At 41.8% G+C, this 19,508-nt stretch overlaps 1 protein-coding gene across 3 annotated transcripts in view; it reads left to right on the top strand.

Annotated features, from left to right (window-relative positions):
* Kdm4a (lysine demethylase 4A) overlaps positions 1-19,508 on the top strand; it is a 79,750-nt gene that overhangs the window by 12,463 nt on the left and 47,779 nt on the right. For all 3 annotated transcript variants that reach the window (XM_048815545.1, XM_015485128.2, XM_015485127.2), the window contains exons 6-12: positions 1,401-1,450; positions 2,094-2,197; positions 2,726-2,863; positions 3,699-3,946; positions 4,748-4,947; positions 7,181-7,551; positions 17,674-17,794. In XM_048815545.1, the coding sequence (XP_048671502.1) occupies positions 1,401-1,450; positions 2,094-2,197; positions 2,726-2,863; positions 3,699-3,946; positions 4,748-4,947; positions 7,181-7,551; positions 17,674-17,794 (1,232 nt within the window). The remainder of the gene's footprint in view (positions 1-1,400; positions 1,451-2,093; positions 2,198-2,725; positions 2,864-3,698; positions 3,947-4,747; positions 4,948-7,180; positions 7,552-17,673; positions 17,795-19,508) is intronic.

The following is a 19,508-nucleotide window of genomic DNA, read 5'->3' as shown; positions in this document are numbered from 1 at the left end:
AATGGAATCATCAGCAGATCCCAGACCAAATTTCTAGGTTTCTAATCCATCTCTACCCTGCTTCCCATTTTTTTCTCTAACCTCTTCTAATTAGGCCTTTTACTCCTGGGAGCATTTTAAAAAACACTGAGATTATGTAATGCCACCTTTTTTTCCTCTTTTAAAAAATTTTATTGCATGAACAACATAACTTTTTGTACCGTAAATCCTAGTTCATGGTGCATATTCAATAGGTGTTTTATTTTTATTTTTTAAATATCTATCTTTTATTTGTAGTTGGACATAATACCTTTATTTTATTTATTTATATGTGGTGCTGAGGATTGAACCTAGGGCCTTATATGTGTTAGGCGAGCACTTTACTGCTGAGCTACAACCCCAGCTCCAATAGATGTTTTATTAAGTGGGTGAATATAGAAGAAATAAATTCAGTTACATTCCTGTGTAGGCTCTATATTCTTCTGCTCCAGGAGTCTAATACTTAGCTTCTCCAGATTCTTTGTAGTGCTTAGCAACTTTAAAAAGTGTTTTTTTGGGGGGGCTGGGGATGTGGCTCAAGTGGTAGCACGCTCGCCTGGCATGCCTGCGTCCCAGGTTCGATCCTCAGCACCACATACAAAGATGTTGTGTCCGCTGAAAACTAAAAAATAAATATTAAAAATTCTCTCTCTCTCTGTCTTAAAAAAAAAAAAAAAAGTGTTTTTTGTTTTTGTTTTTTTGGTGGTACTGGGGATTAGACCCAGGGATGCTCTATCACTAAGCTATATCCTCAGCCCTTTTTATTTTTATCTTGAGACAGGGTCTCACTAAGTTGCCCAGTCTGGCCTCCAACTTGCAATCCTGCCTCAGTCTCCTGAGTCACTGGGATTACAGGTGTGTGCCATTGCACCTGGTTTGTATTGTTAATTTCATTTTTTAAGTTATTTATTTTTTTGGGTACTGGGGATTGAACCCAGGGGCCCTTTACCACTGAGCCCTTTTAATATCCAAGACCTTTTGATTTTTATTTTGAGACAGGGTTTCACCAAGTTGCTAAGGGTCTCTCTAAATTGCTGAGGCTGGCTTTGAACTTGTGATCCTCCTGCTTCAGTCTCCTAAATTGCTAGGATTGTGGGTGTGAGCCACCACTCCCAGCTTGTATTATTATTTTTAGTCAATACATAACTGTACATTTTTTTATGGGCTACAGTGTGCTGCTATTCCAGACCATGTATTATGCAATGTGTTAAAGTCAGATCAGTGAACTGGCATATTCACCACCTCAAACATTTGTCATTTTTTTGTGCTGGGAAACTTCAGCGTTCTCTCTACTGGCTTCAGTGTGTTTTTCTAGTGGGACAAGCCCTTTGGCTCCTGTTCCTGTCCTTTGCTCCGTGTCTGATGCTCTCATATGTTTTCAGGTACTCTGTTCCACCTGAGCATGGAAAACGATTGGAGCGCCTCGCCAAAGGTATTGTCTCCTCCCTTCTGTGAGCTGTGTCTAGCTCTCAAAAGTTCGTTTTCTGTGATAAGATCTTGTGTGGCCTTTCACAGATTTACAGGGAGGGAATGGGCTCAACTGTATCCAAAAAGGTAACTTTTAGTCCTTCCTTTGATGGTCTTTGTCTCAGTTCCTCCAAGCACTGGTTTCTGTAACCAGGAAAGTATACAAATCATTTTGATTCTGGTTCTTCTGCTAAAACCCAAACTGTTAAAGTAAAAATCAAGTTATTTCGTAGTTTGATCTTTATGTGGATTAGATTTGTACCTCTAGAGAATCTTATTTCAAGAAAGCCAGGGTAGATTATGCTATAGATGTGTTACTTTTGACAAAAGAGTGCAGTCTCAATCTTTCAGTACTGGAGAAAGTTCTAAAAAGTTTGAAAGTGCTGTTAAGAACAGAGGCAGCTGTTGTTGGGTGTTGTCAGTCACCCAAACAAGTTTGATTACCCAGGTAGTACTCTATCTGGAGAGGTGCACTGTAGAATCTTAGGAGTCTGCCCAGAGATAGAAAGATTTCGTTCAGATGAGATTTACAGGTATGAAGTGACTCCAGGATTATACAGCTAGTGTGGAGAAAGGAATAAACTCAGACCCATTGTGCATTTAAACAGGCTTTTTCCCAGGAAGTGCTCAAAGCTGTGAGGCTTTTCTCCGCCATAAGATGACCCTGATTTCCCCTTTAATGCTGAAGAAATATGGCATTCCCTTTGACAAGGTGAGCTGATATTACATATGGAAGTCCTTAGGCTTACATAGAGACAACCCTTTTTGGTCTTTGTTTCACAGAATTGTATTCTAGTTTGTCACCATCACTTTGATTTAGGGTGGGATTTTGATGCCAAAGGGGGGACTAGTGGGCCATGGGAGGAGCAGGTCACCTAGACAGCGCTGAACTTGGAGGAAGGGTTAATTATTGTCATGATATGCATGTAGTATCTTAAGGCTTTTCATTTTATACAAGACAGAAGACCCCAGTAGTATATGACTTATCTGTGGTTGCTCAGCTAATTGGTGGCTGAACCAGAGCCCAGGAGTCCCATTTTATAGTCTCTGCCATGTGTGGCAGCTGCTTTAAGTCTTCTCTTCTTCTTCTTTTTTTTTAATATTTATTTTTTAGTTTGAGGTGGACACAATATCTTTATTTGTATGTGGTTTTGAGGATCAAACTCAGCACCCGGTGTATGACAGGCGAGCGCGCTACCGCTTGAGCAACATCCCCAGCCCTAAGTCTTCTCTTCTTTAGGTGACTCAAGAAGCTGGAGAGTTCATGATCACTTTCCCTTATGGTTACCATGCCGGCTTTAATCATGGCTTCAACTGTGCAGAGTCTACCAATTTTGCCACCCGGCGTTGGATTGAGTATGGCAAACAGGCCGTGCTGGTGAGCCCTCTTGATGTCTATTATACTGACTAAAAATATCTGGTTGAGTAAATTGTTGTTAGTGTCAGAATATTTCTTTCTTTCTTTTTTTTTATTAATATTTTAAATAGTTTTTTAAGTTGTTGATGAACTTTATTCATTTATTTATATGTGGTGCTGAGAATTGAACCCAGTGCCTTACACATTTGAGGCAAGTGCTCTACCACTGAGCCACAACCCTAGACCCAGAATATTTCTTTAAAGTGCTGAAATTCAGAAAGACTGGCTGGAAATGTGTAAAAATGACAGCTTTTTGTGTTCATAAAGAATTTTTAAAAATATATTTAGCTTTGGAAAGTAAAAAGTGAGATTCCGCACTTAAGTCCATTTAGAATTAAAACTATACCCCACATTATCAATATTTCTTGCTGTGACCATTCTGAGATTTCTCTTTTGAAAAAGTCTTAGGCATTTACTTTTGTTATAGGCAAGCAACAAGTTGTGCCGTGCCTCAGAGTACTAGGCTTGCTTGTGTAGTCTTGACTTGGATAGATATCCATAGGCATGCGGTTGTTGACCATCTCAGGACCTAGGTACAGAGCCACGTCACTGCCCATCCTCTGTGCACTCTCATAAGTGCCCAGGTAGACTCACTACTGTGCCAGCACTCTCTGACCTCTTTTTGCTTCCCTCGTGTTTGAAGTTTCTGTAAGAGCAATGTGCCCTTGGCCTGTGAACTAGAACAGTTTGGTTTTAAAATGTCTCATGCTTTTTTCCACATGGAGGGAGGAGATGGGATGTGGAGGTGAGGCAGAAACAGATAAGGTGTGTTTCACTTGCTCGCTACTTGTGACAGTGCTCCTGCAGAAAGGATATGGTGAAGATCTCCATGGATGTGTTTGTGAGGAAGTTCCAGCCAGAAAGATACAAACTTTGGAAAGCTGGGAAGGACAGCACAATTATTGACCATACCGTGCCTACACCAGAAGCAGCAGAATTTCTCAAGGAGAGTGAACTTCCCCCAGGAGCTGGGAATGAGGAGGAATGCCCAGAGGAGGACATGGAAGGAGTTGAAGATGGAGAGGAGGGAGACCTAAAGAGAAGGTAACTGGTAGCCATTTGGACCTGACTGTTGAGGATGGGATTCTGGGCAGCTCTCACAACCTGTGGAAAGGCTGTGACTAAGTGGGGTGTTTGAGCCACAGCTGAGGGAATTTTCTTCTTAGTAAAGTTCCAAAACCCTCAGAGCTGGAGCATTCAGCACTTCCTTGTGGCTCTTACCCAGCAATGAAGATAATAAACCTGTAGTTGGGGTGGGGGTAGGGTAGTAGTTGCAAGGGGTAGGGCTCCCTTGTGCCAAAAAAGTTAGTTTTCCTATCAGAGTGTTTTCTGTTTTTTATTCTGTTTTATTTTTGTGATACTGGGGGCTGAACCCATGGGTGCTTTATCACTGAGCTGCATCCCCCAGAATGTTTGTTGAAAAGGAGAATGTGATGGTGGGATCAAGACTTTCTGGGGCAGTGGCAGTAGGAAGATAAGTTTGCTGGTGTTGTCAGGATCTGAGCCAGTGCTCTGAGAAGAGTTTTTCCCATTTCATGTGGGAAAGACCAGAGGGACATTTATGGGGTACTTAATAAAGGCTAGGCACTCTGCTGCGGTGCTCTATGAACCTTTTCTCAATCTTCACCCCAAATCTGTGAGGTGGGTTGGGATACCTGTACTTTCCAGATGATGGACTAAGTTCAGAGAGGTCAAGTCTTTTGGTTCAGATCACACAAGAGGTGGTCCCGAGTTTTGAACCAGTACTGACAGGCCCTGGGCATTTATTTTGGGTTGTATTTGCACAAGGTTGAATGTATTTGGTGATTTCATATGTGGACTCTAGAAGGTTTGTTCTCTTTACAGTCTGGCCAAGCACCGTATAGGGACAAAGAGGCACCGGGTTTGTCTTGAATTACCACAGGAAGTAAGTCAGAGTGAGCTCTTCCCCAAGGAGGAACTGAGTTCGGGACAGTATGAAATGACAGAATGTCAGGCCACCCTTGCTCCTGTGAGGCCCACCCACAGCTCTGTGCGTCAAGTTGAGGATAGCCTGCCCTTCCCAGGTGAGTAGAACATGGTGCATTTTTCGCAGCCCTTGTCTGTCCTGTATGCCGTGCGTATTGAGCGCAGGATCAGAAATAAAAAAGGAGAGAGTACGATCTGTGAGGACCTGTAGTTGGACTATGAGAAGTGCTTTAGGGATATGCAGGGTGGAACAGGCATGGAGGGGAAAGGCCTGTTTCCCACCTGGTGAGGAGTGAGGGAAACTGAAACATTTGATGAAGGTGATGATGAAGTAAGATGGGCAGGTGTGGCAAGGCACGCCAGAGATGCTGGACAAGCCATGAAGACAGGAAGCAATACCATGTCTTGGGAAGCTGGTGGGGTTTTCCTCTAAATAGACTATTAGGAGTGGTCTGTTTAGAGGAAGACAGTTATGTGACCAGGAGAGGAGACTGGAGAAGAGGGATGAGATGATGTAAGCGTGGACTGCCATTTTATTTTACCTTTTCATTTTTTATTTTTTGGTATTGGGGATTAAACCCAGGGGTGATCAACCACTGAGCCACGTACCTAGTCCTTCCTATTTTTTATTTTGTGACAGGGTCTCACTAAATTGCTTAGGGCTTTGCTTAGTGACTGAGGCTCACCTTGAACTTGGAGTGCTCTTGCCTCAGCCTTGGAAGTAGCTGGGATTACAGGCATATGCCACTATACCCTGCTCGTTACTTTTATTTATTTATTTTGTTTACAGTGCTGAGGATTGAACCCAGGGGTACTCTATCACTAAGCTGTGTACTTAGCTCTTTTGTTTATTTATTTTTTAAAAATATTTATTTAGGTGTAGATGGACACAACACAATGTCTTTATTTTTTTATGTGGTGCTGAGGATTGAACCCGGGTCCCGCCTGTGCTCCGTGAGCACTCTCCTGCTGAGCCACCATCCCAGCCCTATTTTTGTTCTTTCATTTTTATTTTTTGGTGGTGCTAGGGATTGAACCCAGGGCCTTATCTGTGCTAGGCAAATACTCTACCAACTGAGCTATATCCCAGCCCCATTTTTTGTGTAGTTTTTGATCCTACTCATTGAACCTGGGACACTTTACCACTGAGCTAAATCCCCTGTCCTTATTTATTTATTTATTTTTAGGAGTACCAGGGATTGAACTCAGGGGCACTTGACCACTGAGCCACATCCCCAGCCCTATTTTGTATTTTATTTAGAGACAAAGTCTTACTGAGTTGTTTAGTGCCTCGCTTTTGCTGAGGCTGGCTTTGAACTTGCAATCCTCCTGCCTCAGCCTCCCGAGCCGCTGGGAGTACAGGTGTGTGCAACTGTGCCCGGCCCAGTCCTTATTTTTTACTTTGAGACAGGGCTTTGTTAAGTTGCTCAAGGGTTTTGCAGTGAGGCTGAGGTTGTTCTCAACCTTGCAATCCTCCTGCCTCAGATTCCTGAGCTGCTGGGATTATAGGTGTGTACCATTATATCCAGCATCTTTTTTTAAAATTTTGAAATAAGGTCTTGCCAAGTTGCCCAGGCTGGTCTCAAATTTAGGATCCCCTGGTCTCAGCCTTGCAAGTAGCTGTCATCATGCCTGGCTTATTTTTAAAAATATTTAATTGACATAGTTGTACGTGTTTATGGGGTACAGTGTGGTAATTTAATTTGTGTGTATGTAATGATCAAGTTTAGGGTGCCTGCCATTTTAGAGTTTGTTTACTTGGGGGCTTGAGGGTCCATTTGTATGAGAATGGTGTGGTCAGTAGTGCTTCAGAGCAGTCAGCAGGTGTTCATGAGGTTAGAATTGTTAGTGAGAGGCTTGTGTCAGTCTTGGTCAGGCTTGAAGAAATCTGTTCATGATGCCATGGTGTGTCTGCTGACAGTCAGATAGTCCTGTATAGTCAAACCTGAGGCTGGGTTGGCTTCTCTTCAGCAATTCTTCTGGCTGGGGTATCTGGATCCTCTGCTGAGCTTAGGCTTCCACCTCTTGCAGGACTGTGAGGAAGAGGCAGAGCTGCTTGCTGAGTGCTCTCTGTGAAGGCTGTTACCAGCAGTTACAGTTAGGAGGTCTGAAGATAAGTGGTAGTATCCTCACATGATAAATTAGAGGAAGAAATGGAGGCCCGTGTGGCTGACGTGTTAGCCCAGATCACACAAGGACCCTGTAATTGACAGCCAGTATTTGAAGCCAGGTCTTACTTCCAGCCCGTGCTCCTTGTGTTTTGTCATTATCTTCATGAAGTTCACATGTTCAGGAGGAACCTGGCTTTTCTAATGTCTGTGTATGTTTCAGATTACTCTGACTCCACTGATGTTAAATTTGAAGAGCTCAAAAACGTCAAGCTAGAAGAGGAGGATGATGAGGAGGAACAAGAGGCAGCTGCTCTGGATCTTTCTGTGAACCCTGCTTCTATGGGAGGACGCCTTATCTTCTCTGGTTCCAAGAAGAAATCATTTTCTAGCCTGGGATCCAGTTCTTCTCGGGATTCTCTTTCTTCTGATTCAGAAACCAGTGAGCCACTCTCCTGTCAAGCTCAAGGGCAAACAGGAGTTCTCACTGTGCATAGCTATGCCAAAGGGGATGGCAGAGTCACCATGGGAGAGCCATGCATCAGGAAGAAAGGCAGTGCCCCCAGAAGTATCAGTGAACGGGAGCTGGCAGAGGTATGTCTGTGGACAGTGGTTTGGGAGTCAGCTACCCTGGAAGACAACCTGTGGAGGGGAGGTGGGCCTGTGGGATGAAGGTGCTGCAGGAGTCCAGGAGAGCAGGAGAAACCCCATGTCAATGCCTCCAGCATGCATTATTGTGTCAGATAAAAAGCCAGGTGACATTCATTCTTTTCAAGCTTGTTCTTTACTGGGAATTAATAATTTTCTACTGTTGATCCAGAGCATTGTATCTTAGCAGTTTCAGTGACTGGCAGATCCTTAGCCCAGTTGAATGTACTCTAGTGTGGGGTGGGACCCCTTCCTCTGACACTCTTTGCCTTAGAAGTACAGGGTTAGAATGGTAGCCATTATAGCCCAGATGCTTGGGGGTTTAGGATTAGATGGCCCTTTTACTCTAAAATTCAAGGGTATATTTCTCAGCCTGATTTTCCTGGGGAGGCCCAGCAAATCATTGATAGGGGATCATTTTAGATATCAGGATACTTTCCCAAAACTGTAAATGTGAACATGTTTGTTCACCCTTCATCCTAGATCACACTGTCAATAGAAGCTTTTTCTTGTTCGTTTTGTGCAAAATGGTTCCATGCTGAGAGGGATTCAGAGCTGTGTTAGGTACAACTGGACTCCTGCCACCCAAGTGACCTGCTCTTACTGCATGGCTTCACAGTTTGTGTGGACCAAGCTTCTGCTTGTGTGGAGTGGCACATAGTAGAAGCTGATGCAGAAGGTCCTTGTAATTCTTTGTTCTTGTACCTTTACTTTTTTTTTCTTAGGTGCTTGGTATCAAACCCAGAGCCTTATGTACTTTTAAGTACATATCCTTTCGCTGAGCTACACCTCTGGTCCCTTTTTTACTTTTTAAAAATTTATCTCCTCAAAGTGTTTTATTTTGGGTACCATGGTGTATGCCTATAATCCCAGCTACTTGAGAGGCTGAGGCAGGAACTTAGGCCCTAAGCAACTTAGCGAGATCCTCTCTTAAAAAAGGGCTGGGGGTGTGGCTCAGTGGTAAAGTGCCCCTGGGTTTAAAAATAAAACAAAATAGTTTTTATTGAAAAATTTCTAAAGTACATGGAAATAGAATGCCATCATGAGTTCCCATGCTCACTCATCATTCATGTATAATTATTAACATTTGAAGTATTTGTTTTGTATCTGTTTTGGATGAACTAGTAACACTCATTTCGTATCCATATTTTCTTAGTATTGCCTGTAGTCCCTTTTTATGGTTATTTTTTCCCCTTGTCTTTAATTTTTATTTATTTTTTGGTACTGGGGATTGAATTCAGGGGTACTCAACCACTGAGCCCTATTTTGTATTTTATTTAAAGACTAGGTCTATTTTGTATCTTATTTAAAGACTAGGTCTCACTGAGTTGCTTAGCACCTCTTTTTTGATGAGGTTGGCTTTGAACTCTCGATCCTCCTGCCTCAGCCTCCCGAGCTGCTGGGATTACAGATGTGCACCACTGTGTCCAGCTCCCCTTGTCTTTAATTCTCAGATTCTTCTCTTTGAGTTCTCTGAGTCTCAGGGCTGTTTCTGTAGTCTTCCTTTTACCATTTGAATGTTCCACCATTCATCTCATGGTGGTTGCAGGCTAATGAGCGAATAACCACTGTGTTTCCTTCTCATTGCCTCTGGTTGCTGCTCTCATTGCCTCTTATGAGAGCATCTGTGAGACAGGGATTTTAGCTTTTCTAAGCTGGAGTTCTTAGACTTGTACTGCCATCTGGCCATTCTTGGTCACAAGCCCTCAAGCCTCCATGTTCTTCTGTGGTGCCACAATTCACCCTGTCCTGCTTTTCTAGCATCCTCTGGTTTCCATCGTGATCAGAAAGCAACTAAGAATTAGCAAAGACTAATTATATACTAAATACTTCATATGCATTGTTCAGTCTATGCTTTACTGTTAAATTAATTTTAAAAAAATATTTAATTTTTAGTTGTAGTTGGACACAATACCTTTATTTATTTATTTATTTTCATGTGCTAAGGATAAAACCCAGGGCCTTGCATGTGCTAGGCAAGCACTCTACTGCTAAGCCATAACACCAGCCCCCTTAATTTAATTTTTTTAGCGTCACGTTTTTCTGTTATTTTTTTTAAAGCATGCAAAGAAGCAATAAAAAATACCACGATATTCATCTCTTTTCCTCCCCAATTTTAAATCAGTTAAGTGATAGAAGAATCAGGCATATGGAGCTTTGTATGTTATCATATTAACAATTAACATGATTGAACAAAATGACTTTTAACCCATGGCCAAATGACCCTTCTACTCATTTAATCTCAATTTGATGGATGATCTACCTAGTCATAGGCAGTCCTGATAACCACAGGCTCCTCCTGGGGAAAAGTATTTTCCAGTCAGCGTCCACATTATAAGAGTAAGACTAGAACACTCTTTTCTGCAAAAGACAGATCCTGGCTAAGTGGTGGTGCATACTTAACACATTCAAGGCAGTGAGAGAAACCAGGAATCCTTCCACATGGAAATCTGCAGGCAAAGGATGTTTCCAACAAGCCTCTCTTCAGTCCTCTGCTCACAAGCCTTCCTGGTTCCTTTTGCTTTCTGTGTGAACTTCTCAGTTTTAGCCTGATGGCGAAGTCATCCATCTACTCCAGCATGTGCTGGCTGGCTTAAACAACTTAAATTCTCCAAAAATACTGTGACTGCCTGCCTTATTGCTCTCCTTTTTAATCACTTATGGCCTGTCTACTGTGGCCAGGACTGTGCCTTTAAGGAACTCAAGTTCCTCAATAACTAGAGGAATAGAAAGGAGTACATAATTCCAGCCCTTGAGGATAGGTGATTTAGGATCAGCTGAAGATTTGGCAGCTTAGCCTCTGGTTGGGAGAGGAGCTCAGGATGGCTGTAGAGAAGGAGGCATTTTACCTGAGCCAAGAGGTTATGAAGAGTATGCCAGGTAGACAGAATGAAATTGAAGCAAGAATCTAGGAGAGGAAGATGTTCTACATGGTGATGATAGCACATTGGGGTCAGAGGTTGACTTTGTCTCAGTCATATAGGATTGTAAAAGACCCTGGATACAATTAGCGAGCACCAAGAACTGGTAATCCCAGCTACTTTGGAGGCTGAGGCAGAAGGATTGCAAGTTCCAGGGCAGCCTCAGAAACTTAGCATGACCCTATCTCAAAATGAAAAATAGAAAGGACTAGGAATATAGCTCAGTGGTAAAGTTCCCAAGATAAAAGAAAAAGAAAAAGCCTGAACACGGTGAGAGGCTTGAGGGGGAACGGTTAGCTGGCAGAAGAAGGCCCCTTACTCCCAATCTGAGTTTGGAGACCAAGAGCTTCCATGGTGTGTGTGTAATTTTATTTATTTATTTATTTATTCATTCATTCATTTTTTTTAGTTGTAATTGGACACAGTACCTTTATTTATTTTTATGTGGTGCTGAGGACCGAACTCAGGGCCTTGCACAGTGAGGCGAGCACTCTACTGCTGAGCCATAACCCTAGCCCCAATTTTTTTTTAATTGAAAAAAATGTTATTATATTTTGTTGTACCTCTTTAAAATTTATTTTATGTGGTGCTGAGGATTGGACCCAGTGCCTCACACATGCTAGGCAAGAGCTCTATCCCTGAGATACAACTGCAGCCCATATTTTAAAAACTTATATTAATATTATACCAATAATATTAGCATGTTATATTAATATTATATATTAATATTAATTTGTTCTAATTAGTTATACATGATAGTAGAATGCATTTTGATATATCACATATAAATGGAGTATAACTTCCCATTCGTCTGGTTGTACATGTTATAGTTACACAGATCATGTAAGCATATGCACATAGTGTAATAATGTCTAATTCATACTACTATCTCCATATTCTTTTAAATGCAGGCAAAAAATGCAAAGTCAATAATGCAGGGAGCCTGCACATACTACTTATATCTTAATAGTTAGGCTCTCGTCACATTTTCTTTTTTTTAATATTTATTTTTTAGTATTTGGCGGACAACATCTTTGTTTGTATGTGGTGCTGAGGATCGAACCCGGGCCGCACGCATGCCAGGCGAGCGCGCTACCGCTTGAGCCACATCCCCAGCCCTCGTCACATTTTCTTTACCCATTGTTTTTATTTGTTGATTTTTTTTTTTTTGAAAGCAAAGCCCATATACTATGCCATTTCTTCCCTACTTTAGATGTATTTTTATTTTTAAATCTTTATTTATTTTTGGTATTAGGGATTGAACCCAGAGGTGCTTGACCACTCAGCCACATCTTCAGCCCTTCTTATTTTTTATTTTGAGAATTAGGTCAGGGGAACAAGGAGAGAATTTGTCCAGAGCCAGGGGAGAAGTACTCAAGTACTCAAGATGTGACTATTGGTGCCTTGTATTAAAGGGCAGGAACCTGCCAGGCGAGGGAAGTTGAAGGAAATGGGGGAGAGGGGAGTGATTGGATACTGGTGGGTCTAACAAGATGGGTAGGAATAGGATGCCAGTGCATGTGGAAGTAAAGGAAGGGATGACTGCAGACCGGCTTTTCCTCACCACCCCCACTAACGTTGTGATAAAATACACATGACATAAACTTTGCCATTTTAACCATTCTTTAATGTACTGTTCAGTGGCAATAGTATATTTCACATTGTTGTGCGACCTTCACCAGGATGCGGATGGTTTTGAGGTAGAAGGAGGCAGGTTGTCTCCTCAGGTCTCCTGGGATCTGTCATACCCAACCTTTATTGAAAGCCACTATTCCTAGAAATTTCCTTGCTTCCTGAATGGTTCCCTTTCTCCTTTGAAATCCTGTAGTACTTGCTCCTCAAAGTAATTGCCATAGGTTGGTGAAGAAGATAAATTTCTAAAAGCTAGGCTCTGTGCCACATTCATCCTCACTTCTGGAGACCATGCTTGACCCATGAGCCCTCTGTAATCATGAAATGAGTGACTGTAAAGAAGGTCAAGGTCAGGTTTGTTCTTTTTGGGTGGGGGGCACCAGGGATTGAATCCAGGGTCGCTTAACCACTGAGCTACATCCCCAGCCCTTTTTATTTTTTATTTTGAGACAGGGTCTCGCTAAGTTGCTGAGGTTGGCTTTGAACTTGTGATCTTCCTGCCTCAGCCTCCAGAGCCACTGGGATTACGGGTGTGCACCACTGCACCCAGCTCAGGTTTGTTTTCCTAAGAAATTAACATCAGGACTGATTGATTAGGTGGAATGGGAGACTTGATAGGTGTGGGGCCTAAAGTCAAATAGCTTTACCCATCCCTAGAGAGGTTTGATTGCATTAAGTCTATACTTGGAAACAGCTCTGTTTTTGAGAGTGCCCTTTGTTCTCCAACACAACTTCAGGATCCCCCAAGCTGCATTTGTTACCGTTTGCTATTCAGTTATGCTAGCTTATATTAAGGGTCTTTTATAAGGCATTCTGGCAAACTGTACTTTTGGTGAAAGTGCCCTGGTTTGCTCATTGCTGAAGTACCAGAGTTTCATTTAACTACAGAATGAACCGTAGCAGCATTCAATCTCTAGAAGGTTTAGTTAGTTAAAGCTGCTTTGAAAAAATGAGTTTCCAAACAAGAACTGGAAAACATTTGCTGCTTCTCTGTACAGAACAAGTCTTTATCATTTACCTTGACACTTGTGCCAGATGTTAGAAGAAGGAACAGAATTCTAGAGGCTTGAGCTCTCCTGTAGGCAGGGACCTGGAATATTCTACCTGCTGCCCCATCTATCCTCAAAAAGAGCCCTTAAGGGAAGAGTTCATTACCCCTTTTTTGTAGTTGTATTTCTTCTTACCCAGGCCCACAGCTAGATGGCTGAACTGGAATTTGTACCATCATGTTGTTGTATGCCGAAGGGATTTAGGAAATGGAGCACATTTCAGGGAGTGCAGCACTGTGAGGAGGTTGTGGATGCCATGTAGCAGAAGGAATGTTTAATTAAGAGATAAGGAAGTGTGAAAAGATAACCACATTTTTTTGGGGGGGGGGTGGTACCGGGGATTGAACTCAGGAGCACTGAGCCGCTGAGCCACATCCCCAGCCCTATTATGTATTTTATTTAGAGACAGGGTCTCACTCAGTTGTTTAGCATCTCACCTTTCCTGCAGCTGATTTTGAACTCGCCATCCTCCTGCCTCAGTGCTGGGATTATAGGCGTGCACCATCGCGCCAGGCAATTTCCACATATTTGAAAAGATTTGTTTGGTCAGCATGATGTCAGTGGAAAGGGACAGTTTCCATACTGTGACATCAGGTCTTTCTCTGACTGGGTTATAAGTTCTTCAAGGTTATAGGTCATGTTTCCTTCCTCTGTGCATTACCAGGGCATCACATGCTGGAATATAGGAAGCACTTTGGACCAACAGGACAATAAAGACATCTTCTTCCTTTCCCATAGCCACAGTCTGCTTGCTGTTCTTGATCTTGACTCCTATTTTCTCTAATAGTTGGATCTATAAAAGGTTCTCTGTCTATCTTCTACGTTGTATTAGTTTTCTGTTGCTGAGACAAGTTATCATAAATTTTGAGACTCAAAACCACACAAATTTATTATTTTATAGTTCTTGAATTTAGAAGTCGGCAATGAATCTGTTAAAATGAGGATAATAATAGGGCTGTGTTCCTTCTTCGGAGCTGTAGAAAAACTCATTTCCTTGCTCTTTCCAGCTTCTGTAGACCACCCTCATTCCTTGGCTTATGATTCCTCTTCCATCTTCAAAGGCAGCAACATGTAGCTAAATCTTTCTCACATCATGTCACTAGTTGGCTCCGTTTGCTTTCCTTGCCTGTTATTGGCATCAATGTGATTACATGGGGCCTGCCAGGTAACCCAGGATAATACCCATTTTACAGCCATCTGATTAGCAACCTTAATTCTCCTTTGTTATATTAACAGGGATTGGAATGTAGGCATCCTTTGGGAACATAATTTTTTCTACTATGTATCTTTTTTTTTTTTTTTAATGTTTTTTAAGGTGTTGATGGACCTTTACTTTATTCATTTATTTATATGTGGTGCTGAGAATCGAACCTAGTGCTTCACACATGTGAGACAAGTGCTTTACCACTGAGCCACAACCCAAGCCCCTTTCTACTATGTGTCTTAACATCTCCCTTTTATAACCTTTTTTTTTTTTTAAATATTTTGGGTATAAAACCATACTCATATAACCCCTATTGTAAAATTTGGTTTTTGAGAATGTTTCTTTCTCAAACTATGATCTGATTCTGTTTCTTAAATAGAAATATTCCTTCTTTTGCTCTATAATATGTTCATGTCTTAGTTCCTTATTGTCTGTCTGCTGGAATTAATCTCAAAAATAAGTCCTGGCAACTCCCAGATGCTCAGTTCTTCTGGTGTCTCCTTCTTGAAGCTGCCCCTTCTTTAGCTTTCTGAAATTTTTCTTACCTGTCTGCCTCTGAATCATCTTTTTCTTACCTGTCTGCCTCTTCTCTACATCCCCATAGCCACAGAAGACCTGATCTTCAGTCAAACTTCTCTTTCACTGGTAATCTCATCCACTCCAATTTTAATTCTGTATTTTTTGATTTTCTAATTGTTTTGGTTTTAGATAGGGCCTTACTATAATGCCCAGGCTATCTTAACTTGTGGGCTCCAGTGGACTGTAAGCAGGTACATGCTGTCTGGCAAAATTTTTATTACTGAACCCATGGTGAGGATTCCCATATTTACAGCTTTTTCTCTGACCTCTTTTCTAAACCCCAGTCTGAATTTCTTACTTCCTCCCTGAGATTTCCAAATGGGAGAACCATGGATCTATAGCATGTGTTCCACACACAGCATGTTTAATTTGGTTTGTTGTTATCCCCTACTTCCTCCATACACATTGTCTTAAGCATCTTTTACCTCTCTTACCTTGGTGATCTAAGCTAGAAATCGCCACTGTTTCTGGTTCCTTTATTCTCATCCTTTTTCTTTCTAAACACATGGCAAGTTTAGCCTATTATATAGGCATCTTCAAAGTGGGGAGTGCAAGAAGATTGTTGGGGTATAGGAATAAAATGAACTTTATTTTTATCTTATCCTTTTACAGGATATTTTTATTTTAAAACAATAAGAGCCTGGGCATGATGGCACAGGCCTGTAACTCCAGCTATTCTGGAAGTTGAGGCGGGAGGATTACAAGTGTGAGGCCAGCCTTGGCAAATAAGCAAAGATACTCAGCAAGTTAGCAAGTCCCCTGTCTCCAAATAAAGAATAAAAATAAAAAGAGCCGGGGCAGTAGCTCAGTGGTAAAGTACCCCTGGGTTCAGTCCCCAGTACAAAACAAAAGAAATACATACCTACATATTTGTGTGTGTGTGTGTGTGTGTGTGTGTGTGTGTATATATATATATATATACATATATATATATATGTTTTGGAGTGCATGCTCCAAAATTCATTCACATGCAAACACTACCAAAAAATTTTTGGCAAGTATGGGGATTCCAGTTTGTTGTAGCCAAAGAACCTTTTCTTTTTTGGTACCAGGTATTGAACCCAGGGGCATTTAACCTCTGAGCTACATCCCCAGTTCTTTTTTATTTTTTTTTTTGAGACAGGGTCTTGCTAAATTCCTGAAGCTGGCTTTGAATTTGTGATCCTCCTGCCTCAGCCTCCCACGTTGCTGGGATTACAGGCATGTGCCACTGTGTGTGGCCAAAGAACCTTTCCTTAAGTGAAATCTTACTCATTTGAGAATGTAAATCAAAAGCAAAGCTGTTATGGCCAGAAATGAGGTAGGGCCCAGTTCATTCTGATGGAGGTTCTTGAGGAGTATTGCTGAAATACATATTTTTTGTTGTTGTTATAATGCTGGGGTTTGAAACTGGGGTCTTATGTATACTAGAGGTACATGCTGTATCACTAAGACACCCCTAGTTTTCTGATGTAGTTTCCTGCCACTTTAGACTATGTAGTGTAGGTATAATTGAAAGTTTGTGATTGTGTTAGTTTTGTGGACATCAGGAGTAACAGTTCCTAAGGTTTTCAGTCTTTCACCTTTTCCTGTATTCTGTCATTCTTACTTGCTCATGTGAGCCAGGATCACAATACTTTCAGTCCATTTTTCCACACTTCCTTTTTTTCCTGTGTAGATCTTTCTTTGTACAGAGTAGGTTCTCAGTGAATATGTGTTGAATGAATGAACAAGTGGACACTGAAACCTATTAATAATATTAACTTCTGGAGGAGCAGGCTCTATTCTGTACCTGGCTGGTGCACAATTTGTTTTGTCTTGGGATCCCAATTGTGGTCCTTAGACTCTGAGGTTCTGTGTAGTTGCACGTAGAGTTCATGAGCTCCAGCATCTTTTCTGAAGTGGTACTGCAGTGCTGCCACTTCTCTTTAGAACTCTAAGGCATTAGTTTTTTTCACTGTTGCAAAGTGGCCCTCTTCCAGGCTTCATTTCCTTGCTTAATCGGTTTTGCCAACCCTGCATCTCCTAATGTCAGTATGACCAAATTTTAAGTGTGTTGATTAAAAAGAAACTCTTATGTAGTATTACTGAGTCAATCCTGTACATCTTAAACCTAATTACATCTGCTCTTGCATTCTGTAAATGTAGTGTTAAATCAATCTTCCCATTGTAGCTAAGGCAGAGTTTTAGATGCACTCTGCTCTGGCTGATATTCTCCCCTAGAGAAGAAACTAACAGGAATTAACAGTCTCCATGAGAGCTGAAGGCTCAACATTTTATAAGGAAAATCTGGTCTGTTTTCCTTGTAATGGTTCAGGTGCCCTCATCCCTTTGAATGTTCTTTAGACTTTCAACCTGGATGGCCCTGCTACCTGGAAAATTATAACTGGTGCTATACTGACTTCCTAGTCCCAAGAATGGGGCAGTTGGGCTCCTGTGGGGCTCACAGACTTGTCTCATAACAGTCAGCTTAAGGGGGGAGGTGCATGGTTTTTTTGACCTGGAGAAGGATTGTTTTTGGTATATTTGTTTTAGGTTGCTGGGGATTGAATCCAGGGCCATGCACATGCTAGGCAAGTGTTATACCACTGAGTGACATCCCCAGCCCTCCCCCTCACTCCCCAGTTGGTTTTCATTGTAAGTCAAACCTCTGCTGTGTGTCAAGTTGAGGCAAGACTAATTGGATTCCCTTTGGTATGCTCAGGTTGCAGATGAATACATGTTTTCCCTGGAAGAGAATAAGAAGTCAAAGGGTCGCCGACAGCCCTTAAGCAAGCTTCCACGCCATCACCCACTGGTGTTACAGGATTGTGTCAGTGATGATGGTAAGTTTAGTCTCCTCTCTTCACTAGGGAGAAAGAGGCTCATCACATTGGGACTTGCTCTGATAAGATGTCAGAAGGTCATGCTCAGAAACAAGAATGGACCTATGGCTTAAGTGTTTTTCCCAATACTCCATACAGATGATGGGATTTCTTTTTGTATCTAATTTGCTAATCAAATTTCATTATCAGTTCGAGTATCATGATACATACTTAATATAGGAAAATCGTATGCAGATTCTTTCCTTTCTTAGGAGATACAAGGCTAATTTTTTTTTTTTCAGAATAGCAAATTTTGTCAATGATACCAAGCCCTGTGCTGGATGTGTGGATACAAAGGTAAATAAGATAGGTCTGTTCCCTCCAGATGCTCACAGGGTAGTGGGGCAAACAGATTAAAGAAAGAAGAGGCTCCAATCCAGGCAGAGGAGACCGCATGAGTAATCATGGAGAAGAGAAACAGGAGTGGATATGCAGGGAACTGTTCTTGGCTCAGTGTGGCTCAAGTTCAAGGGTAAAGCTAGGGAGTGACAGGTGGGATAGGAGGAGCAAAGTAGTCATGAGGTCAAGTCATAGACAGCGTTATTGTGAGCCCAGAGTGAGAACCTTTTCTCACAGGCATTCTGGAGCTCTTGAAGTATTTTAAGCAGAGGAATAGCATGGTCAGATAGACATTAGAAAGACTGTTCCTCGTGATGATAGCTTCTTGAGAATGACTTTGAGTTTCTCAGATATAAGATCTAAGGATGGCAGTGGGAGGGGTGCAAGAAGGAAGTATAGAGAAGATCAGGCCAGCTGAATTTGGTGACTGGTATAGAGCTGTGAGGGTACTCAGTAAGGGAGAAAGATGAATTGATGGCCTCTCTGGTTTATAGCTTTGGTTGGGTTTGGAGACCTGCATTCAGTGTCTGGAGGATGTAGACTTGGTCAGCTACAGAGAAAGCACGGAAATGAGTGAGCAGAGGTTGAGAATAGGTGCACAGAGGAAGGAAGGAGGAAGCCTGTGAAGGAGACAGAGAAGAGGATAAGGAGACATATGCAAGGAAAACCAGGAACTGTGGCACTGAAGCTCAGGGAATGAGGACAGTAGTGGAATCTGGTTTCCTATGCTGCTTGGAGCCTAGGACTCAATAGGAAGAGTGCTGAAGAGCCTCAGCACACTTGGGAGAATGGAGTCACTTGACTTGTTACTTTGAGTAGTGCTGGGCCTTTTCCCACCTTGTCCTCTCCTTATGATCTGATGTCAGAGCCCCATCTCTGCAGTTTTCCTTGGTACAAAGCCTATGATAAGCTAGGTGGGGAATAGTCAGAATAGTGGCCAGATCTGGAGTTGGGTCTCAAGGTGTCCCCTGAACTTGTGCTCTGGTCCAGTTCCAAGAAGAGCTCTAGCCTACTTTTGTGGTTGTCCACTTCATGCTTTAGAAGAACACAGACTGTAGAAAACTGAAAAAGCAGAAAAGTTACAGAGGAAAAGAAAATTTCCCATATCCCTATTCTCCAGAGATGAGCACAGTGAATATAATGTATCATCTTGTTGATTTTTCCATACATACATATTATGTCCATGTATGTCTTTTTAAAAATAATCTGATAAACTCCCCCAGGTTTTTGTGATGAAAAATGCTCAAATATGGTAAGCTGAAGAGATGGAATCATTTTATGCTTTCCATGTGTGTGTGTGTTTTTTTTTTTTTTTTTTTTTTTTTTTTTTTTTTTT

The sequence above is a fragment of the Marmota marmota genome, unplaced genomic scaffold (genome assembly GCF_001458135.2).
Source record: "Marmota marmota marmota unplaced genomic scaffold, marMar, whole genome shotgun sequence".
NCBI lineage: Eukaryota > Metazoa > Chordata > Mammalia > Rodentia > Sciuridae > Marmota > Marmota marmota.
The sequence above is the reverse complement of the archived record's forward strand: the minus strand, read 5'-3'. Positions and strand labels throughout refer to the sequence as shown.